The sequence below is a fragment of the Cynocephalus volans genome, chromosome 9 (genome assembly GCF_027409185.1).
Source record: "Cynocephalus volans isolate mCynVol1 chromosome 9, mCynVol1.pri, whole genome shotgun sequence".
Taxonomy (NCBI): Eukaryota; Metazoa; Chordata; class Mammalia; order Dermoptera; family Cynocephalidae; genus Cynocephalus; species Cynocephalus volans.
This window is the reverse complement of record NC_084468.1, coordinates 105,544,388-105,570,205: the sequence shown is the minus strand read 5'-3', so window position 1 is coordinate 105,570,205 and position 25,818 is coordinate 105,544,388. Positions and strand designations below refer to the sequence as shown.

The following is a 25,818-nucleotide window of genomic DNA, read 5'->3' as shown; positions in this document are numbered from 1 at the left end:
TTATTATAGCTTTGTAGTATAGTTTATAGTCAGGTGTAGTGTTATGCCTCCAGCTTTATTAGTTTTTTTTTTTTTTTTTTTGCAGAGGATTGCTTTGCCTATTTGTGGTCTTTTGTCATTCCATATAAATGTTAGGATAGTTTTTTCCATTTTCAAGAAAAATGTCATTGGAATTTTGATGGGAATTGCATTGAATCTGTAGATCACTTTGAGTAGTATGGACATTTTCACCATGTTAATTCTTCTAATCCAAGAGCATGGGATATCTTTCCATCTTCTTGTGTCCTCTTTAATTTCTCTCAACAGTGGTTTATAGTTCTCATTGTATAGATTTTTCACATCCTTGGTTTACTTTATTCCTAAGTATTTTGATTTTTTGGTGGCTATTGTAAATGGGCTAGCTTTCCTGATTTCTTTTTCTGTATGTTCACTGTTGGAGTATAGAAATGCTACTGACTTTTGTGTGTTGATTTTGTATCCTGCAACTTTGGTGAAGTCATTAATCAACTCTAAGAGTTTTTTGTAGAGGCTTTAGGTTGTTCGATATATAGGAGCATATCATCTGCAAACAGGGACAGTTTGACTTCATCTTTTCCAATCTGGATGCCCTTTATTTCCTTCTCTTCTCTGATTGCTCTGGAAAGTACTTCCAATACTGTGTTAAATAGGAATGGTGAGAGTGGGCATCTTTGTCTAGTTCCTATTCAGGATGATATTGGCAGTGGGCCTATGATAGATGGCTTTTATTTTGTTGAGATACTATTGGCCATTTGTATATCTTCTTTGGAGAAATGTCTATTCAAGTCATTTGCCCATTTTAAAATTGTACTGTTTGTTTGTTGTTGAGTTGTAAGATTTCTTCATATATTTAGGACACTACACTGTATATCAGATATATGATATGCAAATATTTTCACCCACTCTGTAGGTTTTCTTTTCATCCTCTTGATAATATCCTTTGATGCATGTAGTAGTCTGTTTATGTTGCTTATAACCAAATACCTGCAACAGGGTGATTTATTAAGAAAACAAAATTTATTGCTTACAGTTTCTGAGGCTGGGAAGTTCAAAGTCCATCTGGTAGTGGTGACAGTGACCCAGGGATCTCACATTGCAAGGCAGTGGAAGCAGAGACAGCAGAGAGAGACAGAGAGAGAGAGAGAGAGACAGAGAGACAGAGAGAGAGAGAGAAAGAGACAGAGAGAGAGAGTGAGAGAGAGAGAGACTCTCCTCTTCTTTTAAAGCCCTCAGAATCATGCCCTGACCACCATTTTTAATCCATTCACTACTGCATGGTCCTACAATCCAATCACCTCTTCAAGGCTCCACCTTTCAATTAGCATAATAGGATTTCCCACTCTCTTAACAGTCACAGTGGGGGCTAAGTTTCTAATACATGAAAACTGGGAGACAATTCAAGCCTCAGTGAGTTTTCGGGGGACATAATTCAATCCACTACAATGCACAAAAGTTTTTAATGTTGATAAAGTCTACTTTGTCTGTTTTTTCTTTGTTTGATTATGCTTTTGGTGTTATAGCTAAGAATCCATTGCCAAATCCAAGATCATGAAGATTTGCCCTTCCATTTTTTTCTGAGTGTTATAGTTTTAGCTCTTATATTAAGGTCTTTGATCCATTTTGAGTTAGTTTTTGTATATGGTATAAGGTAGGAGTCCCTTTTTTTGCATTCTTTCAATCTTTCGCCATTGAATATGGTATTAGCTATGGGTTTTTCATAAATGCCCTTATTATGTTGAGGCAGTTCCTTTCCCTCCCAGTTTTCCAAGTGTGTTTTTTTTGTTTTGTTTTGTTTGGGGGAAGATAGAGTATTGGATTTTATCAAATATCTTTTCTCTGTCAAGTGAGATGACTATTTTTTTTCCTTTGGTCTATTAATATGATGTATTACTTTGTCTGATTTCCTCATTTGAACCACTATTGCCATCCTGGGGTAAATCTCACTTAGTCATGGTTTAGAATCCTTTTAATATTCTCCTAGGTCCAGCTCATTAGGTTTTTGTTTGTTTGAGGATTTTTACATCTAAATTCATGAGTTGTTGGTCTGCAGTTTTTGTTTGTTTGTTTGTTTGTAATAGCTTTGTCTGGCTTTGGTATCGAGGTAATGCTAGCCTCACAGAATGAGTTAGGAAGTATTCCCTCCTCTTCTATTTTTTTGGAAGAGTTAGAGAAGACTTGGTATTAGTTCTTTTTTTACTTATTTTTTATTGTTTTAATTTTATTTTTTTGTGTGTGTGTTTATTGAAACATAATTGATTGTACATATCTGTGGGGTACAGCACTGAATTTTTCTTTAAATGCTTGTTAGAATTCATCAGTGAAGCCATCTCATCCTGGACTTTTCTTTGTTGGTATGTTTTCTTATTTGCTTCAGTTTCTTTATTTGTTATAGATTTGTTGAGTTTTTCTATTTCTTCTTGAGTCAGTTTTGGTAATTTGTGTGTTTCTAAGAATTTGTCCATTTCATCTAGGTTATCTAATTTGTTAGGATCCGGTTTTTCATAGTATTCTCTTAAATCCTTTCTATTTACACAGGGATGGTATAGTCCCTTTTATTTCCACAGTGACTTTTTCAATGTAAACCCAATAATTTGCTTTTCTGCCTTTTGGCTACTGTGACTAGTGCTGTGGTGAACATGGATATTCAAGTATTTGTTTGTATATCCCATTTTTTAGGATATATCTAGGAGATTCCTACCAGCAGTGCACAAGTATTCCAATTTCTCCACCTCCTTGCCAACACTTATTTTTTGTTTTTTTTTTCCCCCTAAGCCATGAATAAGAGTCATCATCTAGTCAAGCTCTTATTGTAGGAGAGATACGAAGATCCACAATTTGCCTGTATTCGCTCTGATATTCACTACAACCCAGGAATATATAAGTGGTATTTCCACCTATATGAAGCAGTTGAGGCTCACTGAGGTTGGGGTGACTTGCCTCTAGTCCTGATCTTGTAACGGGCCGAGTCGGGATTCTAGGCTCAAACCTGGGTTTTTCTAAGTAGTTTACCATGCAGCTTCCATTAGTCCCAGTAATTCCTGCCTTTGCTTCAATATATTTCTCAAACCTATCACCATCTCTAAATTGCCACTGCCACCTTCACTTCTCTCTTTCTCTCACACCATGCATCCAGCCCAGTAGCAAATCTGATTGGCTTTACATTTAAAATATGTCGAGCATCCGAATGCTTCTCATACTTCCACAGCTATCATCTTAGCTACTACGGTAGCTTCTTAAGTGATCTCTATCCTTTTTAAAAAATATTTATTGATTTTATTTGAACATTTATTTGTACATATTTGTAGGGTAAAGTATATAACTTCAATACATGCATATAATGAACAATGCTTCATTTAGGGTAGATATCATAGTTTTGATCACTCTTCTATCTTGGATCCCAATAGTCTGTCCTAAACTTGCCACTCAGAGTGATCTTTCTAGAACCTGTGTTAGATTATATATACATACGTAGGTTGTGTATATATTATATTATTATATTATATTCATTTGCTCAAACCCTCCAATGACTGTCCAGCTCATTTAGAAGGAAAACCAAAGTTTTGCCATGGTCTGAAAGGTCCCACGTGATCGGCACCCCCCACCCTCCTTGCCCCAACCTCTCTGACTTCAGCACCACCCTTCATCTCACTCGGGTCACCTGGCCTCCTTACTGTTCTTCAGATACACTGAGCATACCCTACATCTGGGTCTTTGCATCTGCTGTTTCCTCTGTCTGGAACACTTTTCCCTTGAGGTGTCTTTATGGTCTGCTACTGTGCTTCTTTAAGGTCCGTGCTCAAATTGCATTCTTCCTTACATCCATTACTTTCTTAACCCTCACTCCATTTGGTCTTCTTCATGCCATTTATATTCATCTGAAATATTATGTATTTGCTTATTTAATCATTTATTGTCTATTATAAGCTTCATGACAACCAGGTTTTCGTCTTTATTATTTGTTGCTGTATCCACTATGTTTATGGCATTACAGTATTTCTCCTTAGTGAAATCCACAAGGGCAAGGCAGTGTGTTCTTTATCACTTTGTTCCTAACTGAAGCGGTCGGCACACTGTATGTGATAAGTATTCGTTAATTGAAGATGTTGTACAGAATTCTAATTCCCATCTCTCAAGGTGTTTTCTGTTAAATATCTTGTTTCCATTTATTTTAAAACAAAATCAGTTTACTTTCAACCTAGAGTAAGAATAAATATTTTCCCACTCTTTCACATGTGAATTAATCCTAAGTCAAAGTAGGGGGGAGGGTTAGATAAGAATCACAGGTAGACAGACAAGGAAGCATCCCTGTTGCGCTATTTGAACTCTTCCTTGCTCTCCTCCCTTGTTTTTAAAATTACTATAACTGTCCTTACATTTGGCTGATTTATACAGAGCATCATTTAGAGTCTTTCAATGACTGCATTTAGGTTCATGAAAGCATAGCTTTCAATGTCTAGGTAGTCAGTTTCATCACTGTGACATTTGGTACTCTACTGACATTTAATACTCCCCTCTGGCTCTTCCTCAACAGTCTTTTGGATAGTTCTCGTCTCCTCTCTGTGGAGCTTCTAGGACTCCCTTAATTCAGAGCCATTATCAATGATTTCAGCGTCTTGCTCCACTTCCTTTCCATTTTCTCCAGCTTGCCATTGCTGTGCTTTTCCCATGGTGACTGTGCAAGTGGACTTAGACTTGGTATCCCTCCCACCACACTGCTGAGCTGTCTGAAAACTGCCTGAAAACCATCTTTGCATTTTCAAAGTGGTTTTTCTTTTTAAAAATGGTATCAGCTGGACAAATGGAAAAAAGTACCGTCATCTCACTTATCTCTGTTTGAAGTGAGAGCCTTTAGTTGGCCCTTGGGAGGTGGTATGGACTCTGAACCCAGACTGTTTGGATTTACATTCTAGAAACCGCTTCCTAGTTCTGTGAATTTGGGAAACCTGGTTTACCTTCTGTGTCTACGTTTCCTTCTATAAAATGAGGATAGTAGTACTAGTATCTACTTAAAAGGGTGGTTGTGAGGATTGAGCAAGTTAATGATTAGAAATTGCTAAGAGTGGTTCCTGCATGTAGGGAAAGCTGTGTGTTGTTTCTGAAGCCGAGGGCCTGTGCCAGACCCCGGGATGGAACAGTGAACGAGAACACAGGTTCTCAAGGAGTATAACATTAAACAAGTAAACACGAATAAACATCTAAATACAATTTGTAATAAAGGTTGAGAAAGGGAAGGAAAAAAACATAATGCTATGGAAGAGTAGTTAGGGAGGAATTTCCTGTGAAAGTGACTTTAAATAACCTAAAGGTAAGAGTCAGCCATGGGGAGAAGGGAATTTCAGGCAGAGGAGAAGCATGAACCAAAGCCACAGGTGGGAGTGAGCACAGGGGAAGTAGAGGAAGACAGGTGGAGCTGGAGCTCACTGAGAGAGAAAGAGGGGGGCGCAGGGTAAAGTTGGAGAGAGAATTGGGGCCTCTCAGCCATGTTAAGGGATTTATTTCAATGTAAGTATCTAATTTCAATGGAAAGCCGTGGAAGAATTTGGTGTCAGTTGTTCATTTTCACATTGAGTTTGGAGAAGGAGCCAGAGAAATAGAACAGAGGAGATAATTTTAAATCTATCTTCCTTATAATCATGAATTTTAATATATACTTTTAAAAAGCAATTTAACGTTTCTTTCAGTTGAAAATACTCTTCACAGATACTTTCTTTAATGTCTCCAGAATTATTCTATAATCTTTGGGGTAATTATATTGCCCATAGGGATTTAATCTATCTGTCTATCTTCTGCTTACCGTTTATTTCTTTCCTTAATTCAACAAATATTTCTAGAGTGAATACTGTTGCCCTCACATTTCTTAGTCTAAGAAGAAGACAGATAGAAAAAAAAAAAAATCATACAAAAAATTAATTACCCTTGAGGTAAGTATTAAGAAGGATAAGTAAAGGTTGCTATGAGAGCATGTAACTGAGAACTTCACCTGGCAGACAGGTCACATAGGCTTCCTGAGGAATGAGTAGAAGGAAGCACGATAAAGAGAAGTGAGAAAGTGCTGAGGCAGGAAGATGGTCTGTCTTCAAGAGACTGCAGGAAGGCTATTTAGTTTGGCTAGAGCTCAGTATTACCCTAAATGCAGTAAGGAACCACGGAAGAATTCTAGGTAACAATACGACATTTGTATTTTCAAACTGTTGTGTGGAGCATGGTATGGAGGAGGAGGCTGAATTCAGGGAGATTCGGATAGTATTTATTAGCTGGGCACTTTTGGTGTTGTGTGGGAGTGTCCCACAAGTTACAGAGGACATTTACCTCTGCCCCTATACCTAATGCAAGAAGCAACTTGTATTCATTGGTCAGGGCAGTGAAGCACCCCCCACAATTCCGAACAGCAGGGAGGGGAAGATATTACCACTCCTACCTAAGAAGAACTGAAGTTGGCTACTGTAATAATCTAGGCTTTAGTTTCCAGAGTGAAGAGATATATATCCCAGCACATATACATAACATCCATTAGGGTATGGGAAGGGCACATTGCAACTTTGATTCCTGTTTATTTTGTGTTTTAAAAATAAGAACTTGACTTTGGTGTCCTTACTTGGCCATTGTCAGCTGATCTCTTGTGAGGTACAATACTGAATGTGGTCAGAAGGAAGAGTGGCAGTGTCATGGGGATGCTGATTGGCTGTCAGTCCTGATTCACATGTTTGTTTTCAGTGCATTGTTAGGATTGCAGTCTGTGTTCTTGGTTAATGGAGATATGGATGCTATTACTTGTTTTTAAATAAAGCTATTTTATAAAATGAACAGGTGGCTAAAAGATCCCTAACAGAAACCACAGACTGAAAATAATATTAATAATACAAACACAAGAAAAAAAATGGAAATGGCAGTTAATACTACTAGTCAACAACAATCTGAGGTAAAATATAATGACTTCATGATATGTGGCAAGAAGCCAAAAAATTGAAATTATCAAGGAGATATTTGAAATATGCACTTGCCTATTCTTTTGCTAAACATGACTCTGACCCTAAATATATATCATATCTTAAAATATTACCTGGTGAAAATATGAAGACATAATTATTAAATTAACATTAAAATATTATTTATTTAATCTTTATCACACTCTTAGAACTGTCTATATTTAATATAATGTGTAAATACAGTAGTGCATATATATGTTTTGTTTAAAAATGCCGATCATACAGGTGCATGCTAAAGCATTTTCTTGCTGATAGAGAAGCACTGGTCTAGCCAGTTAGTGGCTTTCACTCAGGCGGAAATAGAGACAATTGGACGTCTTCATGTCTTTGAGAAATGTGTGCAAGGAAGAAATGGTGGAACTTTGTAATTGATCAGATGAGATGGGAATTAGGGAGACATTGTGTCATGGTTGACTGCCAGATTTGCAGCAAGAGCTAGGTGGATGGTGGAACCATTTCTGGGAATTAGATTTGGGAGGCAAAGATTCTGAGTTTGGGTTTGGGTTTAGACATATTAAGTTTGGAGTACCAGTGAGCTTCCAAGTGAGTGGGGAGTTAAATACTCCACTGTCAACATCAGAGGAGAGAACTGGATTAGAGATATTGTTTGCTAGTGATCTCCATACAATGATAACAAAAGGCATGGACATGACTAATGTCACCAGGGGAGAAAATACCTAGTGAATGGTGAAGAGGGCTAAGAATCAGGCACTGAGATCCATACTTCAAGGTTAGGATGGAAGAGGAGTCTGTATAGGAAAAGGAAGGCGAATAAATGGCCAGAGAATTAGAAGGAAAACAAGGAAAGTAGGTCATCATGGAACTAAAGGAAAGGCAGGGGGAAGTGGTCAGTTATGCCAAGTGATGCTGAGAATTCATGTTAAACGAGGGCTCAGTGTATCCCTTGGACTTCACAGAGGGAGGCTATCAGTAAGCTTTCAGAGCGCTGTTTGGAGATTTGAAACATCCAAGGCAGAGATCTGATATGAAAGGGCTTGCCGCCTGAGGGAAGAGGAGGACATGAAACCAACTAACGGTATTTTTTAAATTCCAGAATAATACTTTCTTTCTGATTATTAAAGCTCACTTTTTAATTCTGGAAAAATGAGGAAATATAGAAACAAATGAAGGCAAAATGATCCCCAATTTCTCAACTGATGTCAACTAATATTTATGTTAATCTATTGACATTTCCCTCATATACTTATTTATACAGATACATTTATACTAGTTGTACTCCTTATTTCAGTAGTGTAGATTAAGTCGCAATGATCTGGGTTTTTTTGTTTTGTTTTGTTTTGTTTTGTTTTGTTTTGTTTTGTTTTGTTGGCAGCTAGCCAGTACAGGGATCCAAACCCTTGACCTTGGTATTACAACACCACGCTGGAATCGACTGAGCTAACCAGACAGCCCACATTGATCTTATTATTCTGTTTCCTTTCCCTTACATTTTCTGTTGCTTTTAAATAGTTTTGAAAGTATGATCTTTTTTAACAGCTAAAAAATATTTCCTCATCTGGTTTTATCAAAATGAACATATCCATTAACTTTGACTGGGCAGGTAAGTTATTTGTAATATTTCACCTTTATAAATAATTCTGTGTAAGCATCCTGTATATAAATTTTTGAGTAGGAGATACTTAAATAGGTGGTACTCCTGGTTCTTGAAGCCTTGCTCTCTCTCTCTCTATCCAAGATGCTTTTAAGGAAGTACTGCTCAGTACCAGCCAGTCACACTCTATTAGCATCACTTTGTGAACTTTTATGCACATTCTAACCACCCTTTAAAAATTGTGTTTGTATATGTGTGTGTTATTTTTCTGTAAGTGTATTTCTTAAGTACAGTATGTTTTTGCATTTTGCTTTTTACCCTAATTTCAGCCTTATCTTTTAATAGGGTACTTCATACTTTTATAGCAATTATCATAATTCACATGTCTTATAGTCTGGCATCATATTGTATGCTCTTTCGTGTTTCCTGGGTCTTTCCTTTTTTCCCCTGATTTTTACTATGCTGACTTGACTTTGTTTTTCAGTGGCTTTAAAGGTACAAAGTCTGTTTTTAGTCATGATTACAAAGCTTATCCTTACACGGTATTCCAAAAGAAAAATGTCATTTCCGGAGACTGATTGGATGCATTGTATTTGTTCTGGGAAATTATCCTATTTGCTTGCAAAATTCACTTGTGTATTCCAGGGGACTGCCACTCTTTGGAATAGCTGTGTTCTCTTTCAAACCCACTTTGATGGTTTTTGGCTCTCTCCTATTGACATTTGTCTATTATTTCCAATCTGCTGGTGCTACTTCTTGCTGGAGAAGATGAATGAGAAAAAATAAGCACTAACATTTATTGAGTGCCTGAAATATATCATCTGTTTACATAGAGTATCTGATTTAATCTTTATAATCCTGTGAGGATTATCATCATCTTATCATTATTGTCATTTTTACAGGTGAGGGAACTGAAGTTAGAGGGGATACTTTGTCCATTTAAACTTCCTTAGTAAGGGATAGAGTCAGAATTCAAACTCAAGTTGTGGATTTCTTTAGTATTCTGCAACAAATACTTACTGAGTGCTTACTCTATAGACACTGCCTTATTCCTTAAGATACATGAGTGAATGAAACATACAAAGATCCCTGCCCTCATGGAGCTGAGACTCTAGAAAAGGGAGACAAACAATAAACATTGCAGTAGAGAAATTAACTACAGTGTACCAGTAGGTGCCATGTATTGTGTAAAGAATGAATCTGAGCTGAGTAAAGTAAATCCAGAGAAGATGGCAGGTTTCAGTTTTAAACTGAAAGTCAGGGCAGGCTTTCTTTAAAGTGATCTGGCTCTAAAGCTTATTTCCTTTCTACCACACTATGCTGCTTCTTATGTGTGAATCAAAATGCATTACCATTGGATTACTCCCCATTTCTTACCAGATTAAAGGCCTATGCCTTTCTGATTCTCTTGTTGCTGTGAATGTAAATCCTCCTTCTCCCATTAAAGAGAGAGAGCAAAATTTTTATTTGCTTTAGTATTTTCACAAGCCTCACCTCATTTTTAACTCCAGCTTTCTTTGCAGTGTTTTTACAAGCCATTTCCTCTCTCGTTATATTTATTATGTTTTTCATGGTGTTTTCACATTATTTAAGTATTCCTTACTTTACAATGAATGTGCTTTTCGAGAGTTTCATATAAATGGAATTTTTATGAATAATACTAAACTTTCAATTCCATTTCATTTCCTTTTATAACTTGAATAATTATGCCTTACATCTTCTGTGTTAATTTAGTAGTTTTAATTATTGGACTGTTTAATGTATGTTGAGCCAGGTGGCAGTGTGACAGAGTTAAATTAAGTGAACTTGTTTCATTCCTTAGTTAAAGTGTGTGTGTGTGTATATGTGTGTGTGTATATATTTTATGTGTGTGTGTGTGTGTGTGTGTGTGTGTGTATATATATATATATATGAAATAAAGAAATGGAATAGTGGGTAATAAATTTCCACTTATGGTACTTAAAGTAATCTTAACCTTTTACTTCACAAGTCGGAATATATTGAAGGGATCCTGGTGAGAAATGTCTTGTGCCATTTATGCCATATAGAGAGATACCATCTAGACCATAAAGCATTTTGCTTAAAAGGTTTAATATGGAATTGTAAATACACTCTATTATGGTAAGAAAAGTATTGTTTCCAGGGAGTTGTTTCTCTAGAGATGTTTAAATTCAGCAGCTAAGGAGAGGAGAGTGTGATTGGGATACAAAGGACACAAATTAAATGCAGATAACACTTGGGAACTATAATTTTCTTTGTCCATTAGTTTGGGTGTTAAATTTCATTTATTCCAAGAGCAATTTTTGTTCTTATGCCTGTTAGTACATACTTGATAGCAGGGATTTGCATAATGTATATTGTATAAATGATAAATTGGTGTTTCTTCAGATTTTTCACTATAATATGGGTGGTATCTTTGGGTCTTTTCTAGGTTTGTGACTTGGCTTTTAGCCTGAAGAAAATGCTGATCCGACACAAGATGACTCATAATCCCAATCGTCCACTGGCAGAATGCCAGTTTTGCCATAAGAAGTTTACAAGGAATGACTACCTCAAAGTGCACATGGACAATATCCATGGTGTAGCTGACAGCTAATGGTAGCTGTAAAGGAATTAAACCATCCAGAAGAGCTTCTAATATGAATCCCAGATTTTTCTCACCTGATCAGCATAACAGAAGTAGCCAAAAGTAATTTACTAGTCTCACAGTTTTTATTTGCCTACCTTTATAGTCTGTAGAAACACATGCAAAAAAAAAAAAAGAAAAATCTTACTTTTACCAAGAAATGATACAAATGGAAAAAAAAATCACTCCAGCCTTGCAAAATACTACTTGTGCTCTGTTTTATAAAAATAGAGAAAGAATTCATGGCTCTCTTTCTTGGCCATCCCTCTGTAATGAAGTTTTTTAGCACAGTTCCCCATTAGGCCTTTTAATTTTATTGTTATCTTTTGTGTATGTGTCTGTGTGTGTGTGTGTGCACTTGCAAATGCTGATTATCACAGCTGATCATTACTACTTTAGACAGAAAGAAATCGAGATATCCAACTATTTTTTTTGCAAACTCTCAAACATAATAATAAGATAAATATTGCAATTTTTTGAAACAGACCAAGAGTTTATCTTATTTAATAGGTCCATACAACAAATGAGTTTAAAATGAAGAGATTTTGAGAACTAAAATATCTATTAAAGTATTGTTCATTTCAGAGAATCCACAGGAAGCATTCTCTTATCATTCAGATGCATTCATGGTTTAGAATACTTTTATAAGATCTACACAGAAATACCCATAACATTTAAATACTCATCAAACTGACCCTCCTAAGTTTATACTGGTTATCGTTAGAAATTAATAATATACAAATATATATAAAAATAGAAACAGAATAGGTTCTCCATATTTGTTGATGGACAGAGCAGCAGAACAATAGTGGCATTACCACATCAGTTATGATGAATGTAGCCTTTCACCCTCTCATTCCATAAAAGCCCAGAGAACACGTTAGTGCAGATGTAATAAGAGTCCTCTGAGCATTAACATTCCATTTTGCAAAAGACATTTTCCAGAATCTTGGCAGTAGGTGATTCTGAAACACTTTTGTATTACCCTCAATCATCCCGTATAATTAGGAATCCAGAATAAGAATACAAACCTGGCAGTTGTTATGACTGAAATTGTCACTGATGCTTAAGGGAAATTGAAGCAAGAAGCATAATTTCTTCCTTTTGGTTATATCTCAGTGAAATACTTTACAGCAGCATACAATGCACAGCTTGTTTGGGAGATGATGATATAATGTAATAGTGATGTCAAAATAACCTAGAGGAACCAAAGCCCAGAAAAAAATTACAATGAAGCCCAAATCATGAACCTCTTTAATTGGAACACATTCAAAAAAGAAGTATAATTTTAAGGAAGTTATTTGGTTATAATGAATTAAGGAGAAAGGTTATCTGAAGAAACCATTCTTTGACTTCAGGAATCTCATTTTAGAATTATAATCATGCCCAGTTTCAAAGTTTTAAAAAGAAACATAAAGATTCAGTACAGACATATAAACTCTGTAAAAATACTAAATTTGAAACTCACCAGAGATAACTTTTAAAAACATAAATCCTAGAATTATAATTTAGAAGCCATCTGAGTATAGTTATATGTAGCATTTTGTATCTGAAATTATAGACTGTATTTTATAAGAATAAATTTTGGCCTTGTTTCTCACTATACCATTTGTTTCAACAATATATTTTTAGATTTAAAGTGTTTTCAGTTTAACATGATAGTGTACTTAATATCATTTGAATATAAAAGGACAGTTGTAAAATTTGGTAGTGTGTACTATTTAAACATGTCCTGCTTATTCTGCTGCATTCTGCCTGCACTATATCGGATGTTTCGTATCCCAATTATGTGATGAAATTTGAAAGGAGGCCAAATACCAATTTTGTGTAATCTCAGTGAGTCACAATTCACAGAGCTGCTGGGGAAATTACCATGGAAATCAGTGTCACCATGGCGCGGAGTAAACCGACAAGGAAGAGGTGCTGGGCCCCATCCTGCCAAAGGTTTATGGACAAGGAAATCTGTAGAAAATGGTGTAGAAGGACCGACTGATACACCATCCTCTCCTTTCAAAGTCTGAAACCTAAACAAGTCCTTAGAAGACTATTTGTATGTTGCAACCTTTTATCCAAAAGGTGATTATTAATAAATAGTGTCAGATATATTAGCATTTGCGTGCCACAACTTTTAAATTGCTCAGCAATAACAAAAAGACGAGAATTTTTCAGGCTTGATTGACAAAGTAAAAACATAAATATATAGCCATAGAAGAAAAGTCTTACAGGCAAGCTGGAGTGCCTTTGATTGTCTTTCTCTTCTTTCCTGTTATGAAAGATTTTGGCTCAGGAACTTTCTCAGGAAAAGGCCAACCTCTCAAGTGTCTATGAAGTTATGGCTAAGTAATTTTAAGAGATATTCAATAATGTGGGTAGGCTGAAATATCCCTTTATAAGGACTATCTTTTTGTATATTAACATTCATGGTATTTGTGTATCTTGAGTTTCTTCTTGTTTCACAATCACTGGCTTGTATTTTCCTTTCCTTTCCTTCTTTCTCTCTCTCTCACACACACACACACTCTCACACACTCACTCCCTTGCACGTGCGTGCACATGCTTTTTTTTCCTAGTTATTATTGGCTATATAAAAGCCTTTATTGACTAATCATAATCAGCAATTGCAGCATGAAAGTATTCTTCGCTGATTTTTTCTTGGGGTTACACAGGATAGTTGAAATTCTACTTTCAAGAGACATATATCTCTTACAACCTCTGTGTTTGTGTCTGTCTGTCTGAAGAGGATCACTTTTATGCAGAGCTTATACATGCAAGTACATTGCTTTACTCAAAGCTCTTCTAACCTACTGCAGCCAACTCCTTGGATGAGTGTGAACATAGATTACAGGTCTAAATTTGTGCATTAGATTTTATGTGCTGCTACCTCTCCCAAATATGGAAGGAAAGGAGGATAGGTGCTAGAAATATTTTTTCCTTCACAGATCTAAATGTTGCTTATGAAAATTCATCTTGGGTTTGTGAGTATATGGAGGTAGGTAGGTAGGAGGAAATGTGCCTCTTTAAAATCCTAAGATTTTATCCTTAATATTGAGGTTTATTTGCATGTATATAAATGGAGCATTTGTAAAGATAAGAGAGCTCCAATGGCATTATTTTATTATAAATCTATAATAAATTTACATAAATCACTGTCAGACTTGGTGTTACATTTTCTTTTACTGTAGAACGATAGTACAGTTCTGTAATAAAATCCAAATGAATGTTAAGTTTAAAGTTGTTTTTGATAAAAGAAGGAATTGTAATTATCATTACCCCCAGGCCTCATGTTTTAATAGTTTGATCTGGAAAGTATCTCTGAAGTTGCACCAAGGTCGTCTCAGGGCAGCAAGAGAGAACACCTTCCTTACCTCTCATCTCATTCCTGATCATACATAGAACAAGAACAACATGTGAAAGGAACATCACTAAGAATCAATGAAACCTGATGTGTAGTAGCATCTCTGAGCAAAAACATCTCTGATGTTCACAAATATAATTTAAGGTTAATAAAAGTTATGACTAATGTTTTAGATATTCCAGTTAGGTGGTTTTTCATCATTTTGGTGTTGCCCCCATCTTGTGAGGTTTCCCTGATATGAAAAAATTGTCAGGTAGTGGATTTAGAAATCATGCATGCACTTAACTTTGATTTGTCAGAATCAGCTGAGGCACCCATTCTTTGGAGCTGACTTGTAGCTTTGGCTAGCTTGGCCTTAAAACAGTGTTATCACCCCAGGTTGTTAATTTGTTGTAAGACAATAAAAAATCAACTCTGGAGCCTCACTGTGGGCCATGTCAAATATTCTAGATTTCCCAGGCCCATGATACTATGGAATACAACATCTATCTTATACTGTATTAGTGCTGCTGACCCAGTGTTCTAGTTGCTTAACATGATACTGAAACAAATGTTTATATTTAGTTAAAAATACATAGTATTTAGTTACCTTAAATAAAATACATTTAATTATCTGAGAAGTACTTGATAGCATATTTAGCTGCTTAACCAAGAAAACTTTACCTGTTTAGAATAAGTTTTATTCCTTACCCATGCTGCCTTGGCATATTATATGGCAGGAGGAAACTAAGATTTTAAATAATGTCCATAATTTATATGCTTAAAATTGAGAAAGGATATAAGACCGTTGAAGCTTCATCATCTAAATTACTGCAAAGAGTTTATAGGGATTATCACTGTTGCTGATAAGAAAAACTGTTGACTCAGCCAAGAATTAATTCAATACAAAATTCAAAAAATATCCATTTGGACCTGATCCCCAGCCTGGGCGAGTGCACGCTGACCAGAGAGGTGCCCCCCGGAGAGGCCCGAGACCCACGGTGACCACGCACCCCAAGGCACCAGTGCAACCAAGCAGGTAGGCCCCACCTGCTGCCGCCACCAGACCCCATCCTCATCCCGGGCGAGTGTGTGCTGACCAGAGAGGCACCCCCTGGAGAGGCCTGAGACCTGCGGCAACCATGCACCCCTGGTGCCAGCATGACCAAGGAGGTAGGCCCCACCTGCTGCCACCGCCAGACCCCCCCCCAGCCCAGGCAAGTGGGTGCTGACCAGAGAGGCCCAAACCTTACACCCAAGGCACTGAGGCAGCCATACCAAATTGGCAGTCCCGGCAAGATCCTAGCCAGACAATAGTGTCAAACCAGTGGACCGTGAAATCCCTTGCTACAATGACTAAACACCAAAGGAAAGATACCAGAAATGTGAAAAATCAAGAAAGTATACCACCAAAGGGTAATAAATCTCAAATTCTAGATCCTGTAGCACAAGAAGCCCTTGAAATGTCTGACAAACAATTTCGAGTGATAATTCTAAGGAAACTAAATGAGACACAGGAAAACTCAGCTAGACAAAATGATGAAATGAGGAAAAGTATACACGACCCTGAAGACTTCATTCAGCTAAATAAAAAACACAACACAGAGTTTAAGCAGCAGGCTTGCAGAAGCAGAAGAGAGAACTTCTGACCTTGAAGATGGGCTGTTTGAAATAAGGCAGACAAAAAAAAAAAGAAAAAAGAATTTAAAACATTGAAGTAAATCTAGGAGACCTATCAGACAACCTTAAACACTCAAATATCCAAGTCATGGGTATTCCAGAAGGGAAGGAAAAAGGAGATTGCATTGAAAACATATTCAACAAAATAGTGGCAGAAAACTTCCCAGGTATAGGAAAAGACACAGATCTTTAGATTCAGGAAGCTCAAAGATCCCCAAATATATTCAACCCAAAAAGGTCTTCTCCAAGAAACGTTATAGTCAAATTGGCAAAACTCAAAGACAAAGAGAGAATCTTAAAAGCTGTAAGAGAGAAGTGTCAAGTCACCTATAAGGGAGCCCCAATCAGACTAACATCAGACTTTTCATCACAAACCCTAAAAGCCAGAAAGGAATGGGATGATATATTCAAAATACTAAAAGGCAGAGATTGCCAGCCAAGAATACTTTACCCCACAAGGCTATCCTTCCAAAATGAAGGTCAAATAGTATATTTCTCAGACAAACAAAAACTGTGGGAGTTCACTACCACACAACCACCCTTATCAGAAATTCTCAAGGGAGTACTGGGTTTGGTACCTGAAAAATAACTACCACTGCCATAAAAACTCAAGAAAAATCAAAACCCACTAGTAAAATAAAAATGCTAACAATGAAGAGAAAAAAAAGGAAAAGTTTATCTACAACCCAAGAAACCAACAAATACAGAAGACAAACAGTAAATCAGAAGGAAAAGAGCAAAAGACACTCAAGACATCCAAAAGTCAATAAAAAGCTAGGAGTAAATCAACACTTTTCAATAACAACTCTTAATGTAAAAGGATTAAATTCCCCAATCAAAAGACACAGACTGACTGACTGGATTAAAAAGGAGGACCCAACTATATGCTGCCTTCAAGAGACCCACCTTACCTATAAAGACTCACATAGACTAAGATTGAAAGGATGGAAAAAGATTTACCAAGCAAACAAAAAAGAAAAATGAGCTGGAGTAGCGATTCTTATATCTGATAAAGTAGACTTTAAACTGAAAATCATAAAAAGAGATAATGAGGTTCACTACATAATGATAAAAGGATTAATCCTTCGAGAAAACATAACAATAATAAATATATATGTACCCAATGTCAGAGCAGCCAGATTTATAAAACAAACTCTGTTAGACCTAAAGAAGGAAATAGATACTAATACCATAATAGCAGGGGACCTGAGCACCCCACTATCAATATCGGACAGATCATCTAGGCTAAGAAACACAAGATCTAAACAACACTCTAGACCAATTGGACTTGGCAGATATCTACAGAACATTCCATCCAACAGCCTCAGAATATTCATTCTTCTCATCAGCACACAGATCATTCTCCAGGATAGATCTCATGTTAGGTCACAAATCAAGTCTCAACAAATTCAAAAAAATTGGAATTATCCCATGTATTTTCTCAGACCACAATGTATTAAAACTAGAAATCAATAACAAACGGAATTCTGGAAAGTATATAAACACATGGAAATTAGACAGCACTCTACTTAATGACATGGGTCCAAGAAGAAATCAAACAGGAAATCAAAAAATTTATTGAAACTAATGAAAACAATGATACATCATACCCAAACCTGTGGGATACTGCAAAAGCATTAATGGGGAAAATTTATCACATTAAATGCTTACTTCAGAAGAATGGAAAGATGGCAAGTGAACAACCTAATACTTCACCTTAAAGAACTAGAAAAACAAGAACCATCCAAACCCAAAGTAAGCAGATGGAAAGAAATGATTAAGATCAGAGCAGAACTTAATGAAATTGAAACCCAAAAAACAATACAAAAGATCAATGAATCCAAAAGTTGGTGTTTTGAAAAGACAAATAAAATTGACAAACCATTAGCAAAGCTAACTAAAAGAAGAAGAGAGAAGACCCAAATAACAAAAAGTAGAAATGAAAAAGGTGATATTACAACTGATACCTCAGAAATACAAGAAATCATCAGTGACTACTATAAACAACTATATGCCAACAAATTTGAAAATCCAGAGGAAATGGATAAATTTCCAGATGCAAACAAACTACCAAAACTGAGCCAAGATGATGTAGAAAATCTGAACAGACCAATAACAATGAAAAAGATTGAAGCTGTTATCAGAAGGCTCCCAACAGAAAAAAAGCCGAGGAACAGATGGGTTCACTGCAGAATTCTACCAAACATTCAAAGAGGAATTGACACTAATGCTCTACAAACTATTCCAAAAGATTGAAACAGAGGCAATTCTTCCAAACTCATTCTATGAAGCAAACATCACCCTGATACCAAAACCTGATAAAGATACAACAACAACAAAAAATCTACAGGCCGATATCCTTGATGAATATAGATGCAAAAATCCTCACTAAAATACTAGCAAACAGAATACAGCAACACATATGTAAAATTATTCACCACGATCAAGTGGGATTCATCCCAGGGATGCAAGGTTGGTTCAACATATGCAAATCAATAAATGTGATACATACACTATATCTATAAAATCAAACACGGAGACCATATGTTTATAGATGCAGAAAAAGCATTTGACAAAATTCAACACTCGTTCATAATAAAGACACTACACGTTAGGTATAGATGGAATAATCAACATAATTAAAGCCATATATGATAAATCCACTGCCAATATCATCCTGAACGGGGAAAAGCTGAAAGCTTTTCCCTTAAGAACAGGAACTAGACAAGGATGCCCACTCTCACCACTCCTATGCAACATAGTGTTGTACTAGCCAGAGCAATCAGAGAAGAGAAGGAAATAAAGGGCATCCAGATTGGAAAAGATGAAGTCAAACTGTCCCTGTTTGCAGATGACATGATCCTATATATTGAACAGCCTAAAGCCTCTACAAAAAAACTCTTGGAGTTGATAAATGATTTCAGCAAATTTGCAGGATACAAAATCAACACACAAAAATCAGTAGCATTTCTATTCTCCAATAGTGAACATGCAGAAAGAAACATACACTGTTGGTGGGACCACAAAATGGAGCAGCCTTTATGGAAAATGATATGGAGGTTTCTCAAACAATTACAGGTAGATCTACTATACGTAATTGGACTGTTGGGTATATACCCAGAGGAATGGAAATCATCATGTCAAAGGGATACTTGTACTCCCATGTTTATTGCAGCACTATTTACAATAGCCAAGAGTTGTATCCAGCCTAAATGTTCATCATCAGATGAGTGGATAAGGAAACTGGTGTATCTACACAATGGAATACTACTCTGCTATAAAAAAGAATGAAATTCTGCCATTTACAACAACATGGATTGACCTAGAGAAAATTATATTAAGTGAAACTAGTCAGGCACAGAAAGAAAAATATCACATGTTCTCACTTATTTGTGGGAGCTAAAAATAAACAAATACACAAAGTGGGGGAGGGAGGGAAGAAGACACAACAATCACAATTCCTTGATGTTGTTACGACAAATGAACAGATATGAGATTGGGAGGGAAGGGGAGATGGAGGGGGTAGGAAGGTGTCAGTAATGGGCCACAATAATCAACCACATTGTATACTGATAAAATAAAATTTTAAAAAAGTAAATGAATGATTAACTTTGTAAAAATATATATATTTATCCATTTACCTCTCCAAAATACTATAAAAATGAATTGTGGTTCACAGTGGGTGTTTGAATTTTTCCATTACTTAATGTTTTGGTTTTTTTCTTCTTAGACACCATCTAATAATGCTTTTTTTCTTCAAGTTAATTTTGTCTAATAGCTTTTACTTAATATTTGGCTAGGATAGCTTTCTTTCTTCATTCTGCTGAAAACTTTTCTGTGACTCTATGAAAGTTTTAGATATGTTTTTAATAAATAACTGATGTTAAGATTTCTCATTGTCTATCTTGTCTGATAACACTGTATAGGTACCCAAGGTAGCTGCTGATGCACAACCTAAAGCAAGAGATATTCTTCAGAAGTATTTCCAGGGGCTTTGATACCATAGATACAAGTATAACTGTTGGAAGCTGAACTAATCCATTATTGGGATTAATTGTTGAAACAATATATCCTCTATTCATTCTTTAATATTTGGTAAAGCAACCTATAAAAAGGGAAGTACATTGACCCCCCAATTCTATGCTTTTTTCTTTTCAAAGTAGATACAGGTTAGTATTTGGGGAGCTGAAATTTCCTTTGATGGACAAAATAAGGTCTGAAATGGGAGCAAACTGTATCATTCCTATACTAGGTAGGAATATAAAGAGTATGGAGATGTGAAGCAATACCATATTTAATTGGTTATAATACTTTTATTTAAATTGACAAACTGATGAGTCTTTTTGTGGAATGTTACATGTAGCAATTAAGAATCCTGAAAAGTTAAACTTTATGGAAATTAGTCAATCATTACTTTTAACTTATTTTATTATTGAAATATAGCAAATCCTCTCTGGACCTTACTTTCTATTCTGAATGTTCATCGTATAAGTAAGATAACTGTTTGCAGCTCATCTTCCACCTGACAAATACAGTACACAGCTTTCTCCAGAAACTAAAATAAAATTAAGCAGTGTCAAGTGCAACTCTGTCTGTTTCAGCCTTTCTTGCTCTTATCATGTGGAATTCATCACTTGTGCTGTTTCAGCAGCTGAATAACTTTGGTGTAGTCTCCAGTTTCATCATTAGCTGGGTTCTGAGAATGACAAGTTGGTTTTTTTCCTGGACTCAAATGACGATATTTAGGATATTAAGTTGTATTCTTTCTGCTCTGACTATAAAATGTGAAATTGGGATACACAAGTGTAGTTGATTGGAGTATTATTAGACTTAAGTATGTGAGTTGAGCCCATTGGCTTTACACTAAGAAAAGCTATTCCATAGTTTTCTAAGCTACAGGTCTTACCCCAAATTGCACCAACTCAGTACAGGACATGTGGCTTGTTGCTTACTACAAATCCTTAGAAACAGAGGGAGTGTACATATGGCACAGAGTCACTAGACTGAAAGAGGAATTAAAAATGTGTGTCCTGTAAGCCACAACAAACATTAGAAAAAAACAAAGCTGAATGCTTTACACATCCTGATTTCAAAACATATTATAAAGTTACAGCAATCAAAATAATATTACCAGTATAAAAACAGACATACATAGAATAAAGGAACAGAATACAAAGCCTAGAAGTAAACCATGTGTATATGGCTAAATGATCTGTGACAAGGATGCCAAGACTATAAAATGGAAAAAGGATAGTCTTTTTAATAAATGGTATTGGTAAAACTAGATATACACGTGGATCCTTTTCTTACACTGAATACAAAAAATTAACTTAAAATGGATTAAAGACCTAAATGTAAGACCTGAAACTGTAAAACTAGAACAAAACATAGGAGGAAAGCTTTATGATGTTGGGTTTGGCAGTGATTTCTTGAGAATGACCAAAAGCGCAGGCAACAAAAGTAAAAATAGATAAATGGAACTGCGTCAAACTTTAAGACTTCTGCACAGCAAAAGAAACAATTGGAGTGAAAATCAACCTATGGAATGGGAGAAAATATTTGCAAACCAAATGTCTGATAAGGAGTTAATATCCAGATTATATTTTAAAAACCCCTATGATTCAACAATAATAAAAACCAACCCAATTAAAAAATGGGCAAAGGACTTGAGCAAACATTTATCCAAAGAAGATATATAAATGGCCAAAAAGTATATGAAAAGATGTTCAACATCACTAATCATCAGGGAAATGCAAACCAATACCACAATGAGGTGACACACCAGTTAGGATGGCCACTGTGAAAAAAAGGAAACAAAATATCAAGTGATGGTGAGGATGTAGAGAAATCGGAACCCTTGTGCACTGTTGGTGGGAATGTAAAATGGTACAACCACTATGGAAAATGGTATGGAGGTTCTAAAAAAAATTAAAAATAGAATTACCATCTTATCTAGCAATCTCACGTTTTGTTATATGGCTGTCCTTTTTCATTTTGAACTGCTATAACAATACATAAGATTTGGTAATTTATAATTAACAGAATTTTATTTCTCACTGTTCTGGAGGCTGGGAAGTCCAAGCTCAAGGTGCCAGCATCTGGTGAGAGCCTTCTTGCTTCACCAACCCATGGTGGAAGAGAGGCAAGAGAGAGTGAAAGGGGTCCAAACTCATCCTTTTATAAGGAACCCACTCCCATGATAATAGAATTAATTTATTCATGAGGGCAGAGTCCTCATGACCTAATCACCTCTTAAAGGTCCCATGTCTTAATGCTGTTACAATGGCAATTAAATTTCAATATGAGTTTGGAAAGGAACATTCAAATCATAGTGATATCCAAAAGAATCAAAAACAGGATCTCGATGAAGTATTTGCACACTCATTCATGGCAGTGTTATTCACAATAGCCAAGATGCAGAAGCAGCCTAAATGTCCATTATTGGATGAACGGATAAAGAGAATGTGTATACATACAATGGAATATTTTAGCCTGAAAAAAGAAGGATATTTTATCATATGCTACAACATGGATGAAACTTGAGGACATTCTGCTAAATGAAACAAGCCAGTCACAAAAAGACAAATACTACTTAATTCCTCTTTTATGAGGTGTCTAAAGTAGTCAGACTCAAAGAGACATTAGGACGTGGTTACCAGGGGAGAGAGCAAAATGAGAGTTGTCATTCAATGGATGTAGAGTTTCAGCTTTGCAAGCTGAAAAAGTTCTAGATATCTGTTATATAAAAACATACTATAGTTAACACTACAGTGTAATACACTGTACACTTAAAAATGCTTAAGATAGAAAAAAAAACGTATGTCCTATTTACTGGGTTACAGAACCCTAAAAATGGATAAGTTAAAATCAAAATTTCAGGTAAGTGCTGTAATTTGAGAATTCAAATGTCTTTCCTAAGGCTTATATGTCTTAGGCAGAGTTGAGATTAAATCTCTATCACTTGACCTCTCAGAACTTCTCTCTTTTCTTGCTGGAGGTAAAGTTACACTTACACAATACCAATTCCATATATATGGAAAAAGATGCAACCTAAATGTCTAACACATTCAGTACATCTTTATTTTTTTAATTCCATTATATGGATCAGTACTCCTTTAAAGGAGTGGTTTTTAACTTACATATAAGAACATATGATGGTATATAATATAAATTTTCATACAAGGAAAAGTTCATGGAAAGACTTCTATTATCTTTTAATTATATTTTTACCCTCATATTTGATGATTAAGTTAAAACTTACGTTCAATTTGACTAAAATTAGCTGAGTCAGAAAAGTAAGCAAAACATTATTTTGGGGAAGGGGAATGGAATGGGCGATTGTTACTGAGTTTGACCAAAGTTGCTGAATTCGACATGAGTGTTAATGTAGAGTTAATAGTTAGAGACAGATCTTTAAAAGCCTATTTAAATACCAAATTAGCAGCATATTTTCACATTTCTTATACATATTACCTCCTTCATTATAAATAACACTTTTAGCTTATTTCCTGGATTGTCTCTTGCAAATGTACACACATCATATGAGAATTTAAAATACACATACAAAATTGAAATGAACAGTACATAACCAAATTTCACATTTTAAATCAGATATAACATTATAGGCATAAAATACCTTGTACACTTCTGCTTTAACTGAGGAAGTACTTTAGCAAAGGTACAATGTAACAAATCACTGAGAATTTAGTTACAAAATATATTTTAGCTGATACTCAAAGCTATGTAAGTGTGCGATTCTCATTCTTAGAAGGGAGGAGTAAGGAAAGAGGAAAGAAGGGAAGGGAGAAAGGATAAAAAGAAAGGAATTAAAGAGGGTAGAAGGGCCGCAAACTTGCAAAGATAGTAGAACTGTGACATCATTTATCAGCTGAATGATGTCAATTTCCTTAATGAAATAGATTTAACAGTACCTACTTGTTGAGTTTGGGGTGAGAAATTAATCAATGCATATAACTATCTGCAAAGGATGCCTGGCACATAACAAGAGTCCAAGAAATGATATTGCCCTAGTGTTTTTCCAGATACTCCCTTGTCAGTCATCGTATATATGCTATTCAGAAACCTCCCACCACTCCCCAGCGTTCCAGCTCATACCTTGAAGCAAACTTGTCATAAGACAAATTAGGAAAGATTTTAATTTGTGTAACGTTGACATAATCACAGTGATAGAAGCATTTCATTTGGGAATGTTTTTGAAAACTCTTAAACACTATGTTTATCAATTTAACACGTCATACATTTAACAAAGATACCTATTCTTTTAACTCAAGCATTAAAAGAAGATACTTCTGTTAATGCCTAGACTATCAAATTTTTTTAAATTAAGCTAAAACTACATCTTGCTCTTATCTTAAAACTTAATCTAATCAATAATCTTGATTTTTATAAAACTTCAGCAATCGTATACAAATGTTCAAAAGAGGGAAGAACCTTATTCATTTTTTAAGTGACATAGCTCACATCAAACTGAAATTCTGCCATAAGTAACAAAACCGGTTGTTAAAAATAGTTTGATTACATCAAAAATCACAAATTAAATCGAGTATGTACACATAAACATAAATACATTTTTCCTTTTTAGGCACATTGAAGGAGAAGAAAGGAATGCTCTGAAAAGATTTAAGAAACAAATTGGTAATTCATTCATTATGGCTAAATTCAGCTGGAACTTCAGGGAAAAAAATGTCATGAGAAGGAAAACAAGTTCATATCTTTGAAAAATAATATAAACCAGAACTTTTTTATTCATATAATAAGCCTTTGAGATAATTTTTGAATACTAATTCTCTTAAGCAAAAAAAAAAAAAAAAAAAAAGCAGTAGTGAAATAACCTAAAATTAAGAGGACTTTTTAATACAAGATCATTGGAGTTTGTAGAGAAGTATTGCGAATACAGATCCTGAAATACACTGGTAAAAGAAAGAAAATGCTTTTTACTATTTCAATTTTCTTCACTTATTTTTGAGCCTTATACCACAAATGTAGTTAATTTGATGAAGTGCATAGTATGTCAGTCAGACATGAGTACTACTGCAAATTAGACAAGCCACAAATTGCAGCATTAATGGTTGTTAAAGCACTTTGGTTGTTAAAGGAAGCCAGAATAGCCAGAAATGATAGAGAACATGGATCTTAAAACATGAGTGCCTTTTCCATAAGTTTCAAATTGGTATTAGATGGCCTCCGTGGGCTCCAAATAATAGGATATGTTGGCATTTCTGGAAAAGATTGATTTTTCATATTCTCTTTGGTCTTGCTCTCATTAGAGGCTTCAGGAGCAATGGATTTGTTTTCCAAATCAAGTCAGACACGAGAGTACTTCAAAAAGTTTGTGGAAAGATCTGTATTATCTTTTAATTCTATTTTTTCATAAACTTTTTGAACTATCCTTGTGTAGTTAAGGAATGGGTCAGAATATGTCCTTTCTTGCTGACGAGGATGTGGTTCTCTAACGGGGGATGTTTCATCAATTAAAATGTCTCATCTTCTCTAAGTAGAAATACTGGATACGTTGGAGCCTCTGATATAAAAGGGCCTGTGAGCCTCAGTGTGCCTGAAGTTTTTGTTGTTATAAATTGTTATTGTGGTATGTTTTCAGAGG

General features: G+C 35.5%; 1 protein-coding gene across 1 annotated transcript in view; it reads left to right on the top strand.

Moving 5' to 3' along the window:
- Positions 1-11,235, top strand: part of PRDM5 (PR/SET domain 5) — a 243,976-nt gene extending 232,741 nt beyond the window's left edge. The window contains exon 14 of the mRNA XM_063108707.1: positions 10,988-11,235. Coding sequence (XP_062964777.1) covers positions 10,988-11,152 — 165 coding nt within the window. The 3' untranslated portion in view covers positions 11,153-11,235. The remainder of the gene's footprint in view (positions 1-10,987) is intronic.
- The last annotated feature ends 14,583 nt before the right edge of the window (positions 11,236-25,818 follow it).